The sequence below is a fragment of the Cheilinus undulatus genome, linkage group 19 (assembly GCF_018320785.1).
Source record: "Cheilinus undulatus linkage group 19, ASM1832078v1, whole genome shotgun sequence".
Lineage (NCBI taxonomy): Eukaryota > Metazoa > Chordata > Actinopteri > Labriformes > Labridae > Cheilinus > Cheilinus undulatus.
In genome coordinates this window covers 5,717,438-5,723,893 of record NC_054883.1, presented here as the reverse complement: position 1 = coordinate 5,723,893, position 6,456 = coordinate 5,717,438, and the positions used below count along the sequence as shown (strand labels likewise).

Sequence of the window (6,456 nt, the reverse complement as noted above, 5' to 3'; positions counted from 1 at the left end):
AAGTCAAAAGTATGAGATAAATAGTAAAAATTGTGATATGTAAAGTCAAAATTATGGGACAAAAAGACAAAATATAAGACAAAAATTTAAAATTATTATATAAAAAGTCTAAATTATGAGATAAAAAGTTGATGTTTTTAAGGAAAATGTTGATTAAGCCGCATTGATTCATTAATGTCACTAATTTCTATGAAAAAATAAATAAAAACACGAGGGCCCCTCCCTACTGTGGGCCTGGATAATCAGTACTCCACCCCCTCATGTTACACCTGTAAATAACTATTTCATAAAAGTCTGTTAAAAAGCACATATTAACACATGAACAGAACAGATAAGACGTAAGAGTTATTATTGGTTTGTGCACAGGGGGCTCCAAATTAGCACAAAATATAGATTCCTGAAAGGAGCTTTAAATATGCAGCAAACAGAGACAGAGTTGTATCTTGCTGGTTTTTCAAGCATAAAAATCAAGAAAGCTCGTCTAATCATAATAAAATTCTCTGCTAGTACTATGATTTGCCCTTAGTGTTGTGTTTTGCGTGCCTGTGTGCGTGTGCGTGAGATTGTGTTCTCCCCAGAGGACATGTTGCTGCTGTCCCGCTCTAGCCTTTGCTGCAGTGGATTAGTCAGCTGCATTTATTTAAAGGTAGTGCAGAGGAAGCACAGGCGCTGCGGTCAGTGTGCGAGTGTCAGATCTTGAAGATGCAGCGCATCTACATGCACAGCAATGAACACTTTGAAGTCTTCACCACCGTCCTGGCTCCACAAGGTGAGTGGAATCATATCTGCCATGAAGAGTGACGTTAGATGCATTATTACTGAGAGCAAGATTTCATATCAGGGATGGATGAATAATATATAATGGATAGATGCTTTGTTGGCTCTCCTGCTTATCTACACATATGATACTGAAGGGCATGGGTTTAATTTTCTGTGTGCACACTTTCATCTATTACAAATGACCAAACTGACCATTTCTGCTGATTCATGTCCTATCACAGCGAGGTATCGATACAGAGCAGAAGCTGAAAAGGCAAGTCAAACATTCTTTCTTCTTATTCTCCCATCTTATATACATGAACACAAGTCTATGTCAGTCTACAGGTCACTAATTTAACATCACATACACGTTAACCTGCTACAATATTTAGCACATTGCTTATTAGAGTTGCACATACTTGAAAATGGTGCAACTCTGACTTTTACGGTATGAAAAATAGATCCCTGTGGCTCCATTATGAGTTTAACTAGTCTAGCTCCTGTGCCAAACATGCACCGTATTTAGTAGGGACAGATAATGAAGAGTGGACCCAGATTTAGGGTTTCTATTTCACTGCCCAGAAGCTAATCTCAGAGTCTTGACACATAATCCTCTTCATTCACTGAGTCTGACCTGAGTGTGCAGGGAGTACACAAACAGTGAGTGCAGCTTTTACAGCGCAGCATGAGAGACTGCAAACAGTGCAATGTTTATATTCCATCTCCGGTGTGTGTGTGTGTGTGTAATCCTGCCTCTGTCCATTAGATGGTAGTGGTGCACAGATACAGACCCCACTGGCCTGATGAGCTGGAGCTGAGTCCGGGTGACGTCATCCTGGTTCTGTCCAAGCATGAGGAGGGGAGGTGGTTTGGGCTGCTGCAGGACGGCCAGCGGGGCTACTTCCCCGCCTCCTGTGTGATGGAGCTGAGCCAGGTTGGTTGGCTGCCTGAATGAGCTCAGCAATGCAGCAACACTGGACTGTGCTGTTACTGCTGCTAAATGTCAGGGCACAGATTGTACTTTTGACTCTTTATTTATTCTACTTTAGCGAGGATTTAAAGATCCATTCACACCTCTTCATTAACTCTTAGTTAGCAGCTTACAACCAGCCAGAATGTAGAAATGAATACTTTCAAAGAATGTTTTTTCTTCCTAGAATTTATTCCATAATAATTGTTGATTTAGAATTAGCTGTTCTCTTCTCTACATGTGCCCATCAGCTTTAAAACCTCCTTTATAATGTCATCTGTTGCTCAGTTTAAAGCTCCTGTTAGGTCATTTTATTCTGTCACTTTTGGCGCCCCCTGTAGACAAAGTGGTAGTGGTTTTTCCTTTGTCCATGTGTAGGCAGCGCTTTTTAACAAGAAAACATTATTCTTTAAAAGTCAGATAAATTACTTATTGATAATCTCTCCGAGGAAAACAGAAATAACCATATCCCATATTTTGACACCTACCCCCCATCAGTTGTTTCAGGCATTAAAAATCAATCAATCAAAAAATAATAATACTGATTACCATATTTGCTTTTGCATGTTGTAATAAAGCCCTAGTATCAATTTCAGCTGGTTTTATTGACAAATAAAATATCCTAACAGGAGCTTTAACTCCCAGGATTATCCAAATTTAGCACCCTGAGCTGTTCAGGACAAAATGTTCACAATTTAAAATATTTATTAAAAATATCTGAAAATACTTTTCCACAATTGTTTTTGGTTGATTTGTGTTATCAGTTTAATCCTAATTTAAGATGAAAAATCACCAAATAATTGAATAGTTAATTGATTTTAACCCTTTACATGCCAGTTTGATTGCGTGATATCTGTGTAATTTTTTTATGAAAACAAAAATTACAAAAAAAAATGTCATTTTCAAAAGCAAAAAAAAATTAAAAAAACACAGGGGCTTTGGTTATGTTTTGTCAAGGGTAGTCCTAAGTGTTTCAAAGTTTAGTAACATAAATGATTTTGATTGGTTTTTACTTTTTGTACGTTGTCCGATTTGATGAATGTGCTTCCTGAAAAGCAGAACATTCAATGAAATGCAATAAATATTTTCATCATTGACAAAAAAATTAATGACAGGCAAAAGCAAACTGAACTCAGGTGCTGGGTTAGCTCAGTGGGTAGAGCAGGTGCCCATATGAAGAGATGATAGCCCTCAATGCACTGTTTTTGGGATTGATTCCTGGTTCTGGCTCTGATTGGTGCATGTCTTCCTCACTCTCTTTCCCCATGTTTCCCGTCTCTCTTCAGCTATTCCAACTAAATTTGGGCAAAAGGCCTCCCCAATATGAACCTTATCTCTTATCTACACATTCACTTTTTCTCCCTGCAAATTGTTCTAATGTAACACAGTTTTCAGGTTTTATTGATCTGTAACTAATCAGAAAGAAATCATAAAAACAAATTATGACCTGTGTTAGCGGTGCAACGCTGTGTAGGGCTATCTTTGACTTTGAATGTCGTATACAGATTATAAAATTGTTGCAATGTGAAAAACAAATGTGCTAAGTGAAAAAATCAAAAGAATTCCAAATATTATTATTACTACAGTATATTTTATAGCTCTTTTACCAATAATAACAGGCTTTTCCTGTAAAGGCTTATAATGAGAAAATGAGTTAAGCTGCATACACTATAAATCAGAAATTTTACTAACTTTGCAAAGCAGTCGGATACGACCATTTCTGTGTTTCTAACTGGCGAATCCATCTTGCAAAGCTCCCATCTGAACCGTTGGGGCCGGTTAGAAAGTGACAGGACCAATCAGTACTAAGAGACAGTACTTTCAGATGCGACAGAGTCGTGATGTATGCAAGCAGCGGGAAGAGGCCGGCGCAGTTATGGCGGAAGAGATTAGCATGGATGCTGCTAAAGTGCCAGGTTTATCAGAACTTGACGACATTTCACCATTAAAGAAGAACAAAGAACAGCAGTGAGTTGTTTTCTTTTCAAAAATGACAAAAGTCGTGTACTGGCATGTCTACAGTCACCATGGTTCACGTTGGTAGAGGCTGCGATGTCACGTGTTTTGTTGGTCTGATTGGCCCATAAAGATGTGACAGAACATTCATCCAATCACCCTCCAAGTTTTTATTCAAAGGCTCTGCCTTTTCCCAAACGCCGTCTATGGGAGGTTTTCTAGATGGATGTGTGAAACAATTCCATCTGGCGTGCCAGGTTGACATTTTACTGTTTTTCTTCCAAATTAAACTCTGACATTAGAAAATGCATTATCATTTTCTGCTGTGGCAGACTGTGGTTGTAATGAGAGGGAATTGGACAACTTTTTCTTTAAAGGTCACATATTTGACCCCTTTAAGAGAAGTTTATGTCAGTCTCAGAGGTCTCTAAAACATGCTTGTGAAGTTTGTTGCTGAAAAAACACTTCAGTGTTGTATTTTTGTCTAAAAACCTCTCTGTTTCAGCCCTGCTCAGAACGAGCCGTTTCTGTGTCTTTAAATGTTAATGAGCTGTCTGACTCCACCCCTCTCAGGAAATGGATGTGTTAAAAATCTGTGAAGTGAGGAGACCAGTTGCTGGAGTTTGGGCCAACCAAAGCTGGGGGCGGGGCTAACTCCACACATGACATCATGAGGGGAAAATCTGAGACCGAAGAAAGAGGGATGGGGGGGCTTTTCTTATTCCTGGGGGGATTGTGGACAGGCCAGGGGCACATACATTTACTAGAAAACCCTGAAAAGTGTATTTTGCATAATATGTGACCTTTAAAAGAACACTTTAGTTTGCAATAGAATATCACTGTGAGTGTTTACACTTTTAAAGTGTGAATTTAACTCAGGACCCATGACAATTACACAAACTCGCAAAATTTTACATTTATTACTGCACCTGCAATTTTGCTTTGTGGTATGTGGCTTAGCATTGTCTTGCTGAAATATGCACGGCCGTCCCTGATGTTGTCTCCAGCAACTGGTCTCCTCACTTCACAGACTGTTGTTAAAAGAAGAGGGCATGCTGCACAATAGTAAACATTGCACCGTCCCTACTTTTTTGAGATTTGTTGCTGCCATCAAATTCAAAATGAAAGTGAAATGGTAAAATGTCTAGGTTACAACATCTGACATGTTTTTATGTTCTATAGTGAATAAAACATTGGTTTTTGAGATTTGACAATCATTGCATTTCTTTTCTTTACATTTTTCTCATCGCCCCAACTTTTTTGGAATTGGGGTGGTATAAAACAGAGACACCATGTATTCAAACTGGCATTAAAGGGGTTAGAACCCTGAAAATAATTGAATATCTGGTAGTTTTGAAGTTTTGTGAAAGGTTTAAGCTAAATGAGAGGAAAAAGATTCATCTGTGATATAAATGACTGGTTAAGCTAATGGGTAAGGGTGTGTATGATGTTTATTCCAGTACAGATTTGGGACATTTTAAACTCAAACACACTTTTGTTTTCAGATCAATCTTCCTCCAAAAGCCATTCGAAGGAGTGTCTCCCTGAGAAGCTCATCTTCTGACGATCCACGCTGCAGACAAGGAAAGTAAGTGTCCGCCTCGTCCTCCAGCCATAAAAACAAAAACACATGCTCCCCTTCAACAAGTGCATCATACAGCATGCAGCAGCTGCTCCAACACTGAAACCAACACATCCCCCAACACCAAATCCCATCTCTCTGTGCTCTCCGCCCAGCGCCCCTGAACAGGTGGCCCCTCTCGTCCCTCATTAGTCAACAAAGCACACTGATTACTAACCCCCCTCTACACACACACACATAAGCTAGTCAAAGCCCTCTCACTGCATCTCATTAAGGATGAAGATGAGCACACTTCTACATGGAATAAAAAATATAAATTTCACAGCTCAGTGAGATGTTATTTTGAATAATGGAATAATTTGAATTTTAGTTATTCCCTTGTTGTTGCAGCAAATGCTGCTTTGATAGTGTTTGGTTTGTCTAGCTGTTTACATGGCAGTAGGGGGCATTTTTTTTTACTGCATTCTGAAGTGTCTGATATAAACACAGACTCAGAGCGTTGTGTGCAGCTCCGTGCCTGTCTTGTCTGCTCGCGCTGGAATTTGGGTCATGAGGAATAAACAGGGCCTTTGTGTTTGTTATTTCCTCTTTGTCCCCCAGTGGACACATTCTGCAGGCGCTCAAGAGGGGGAGCCGAAGTGGAGGAGGAGGAGGAGGAGGAGGGGTGGGCATGGATGGGGGCCAAGGCCAGAGTGAGGTTCCCTTCCTGGTGCGGAGGCCCCAGCTCTCTCCGCCCCAGCCCGGGGTGGCCTCCCAACCTCAGATGCACAGATCCCCTAACTTGCTCCACAGGATCCTGTCCAAGTGCCGGAAAAAGAATGAATGCCAGGGAGCCACCAACGGGGCCTTCGAGGGCGACTGAGAGGACCTCGTCTTTGTGTGGGGTGGGGATGCTTTTGGGAAGACTGCGTGTGAGCTGAGAAACTTCTGAAATAGGAAAAAAAACGGGTCCTGAATAATCCTTTGTGGGGATAAACGTATTCCCACATCAGATATTCTTGACTTTGCCTCTTTCCTAGATCCGAAACTTTTGAAGAATGAGTTTGCATCCCGCAACTGTGATGTCACAGACGGTGTTTTGCCCTTTACAAATGAGAGCCCATGCCTGGTGTGACATCACTGCTGGGGGTGGGGCCATAATGCAACCTGCCTGCAAGTTTCATTGTTTAAATAGAAGATCCTGCTGTTT

At 40.6% G+C, this 6,456-nt stretch overlaps 1 protein-coding gene across 1 annotated transcript; it reads left to right on the top strand.

Moving 5' to 3' along the window:
- The first annotated feature begins 702 nt into the window (after positions 1-702).
- si:dkey-97a13.12 (SH3 domain-containing kinase-binding protein 1) lies at positions 703-6,129 on the top strand. The gene is made up of 5 exons (XM_041814633.1): positions 703-773; positions 1,006-1,033; positions 1,526-1,693; positions 5,191-5,273; positions 5,868-6,129. The coding sequence occupies exons 1-5, from the start codon at positions 703-705 to the stop codon at positions 6,127-6,129; spliced, it is 612 nt and encodes a 203-aa protein (XP_041670567.1).
- The last annotated feature ends 327 nt before the right edge of the window (positions 6,130-6,456 follow it).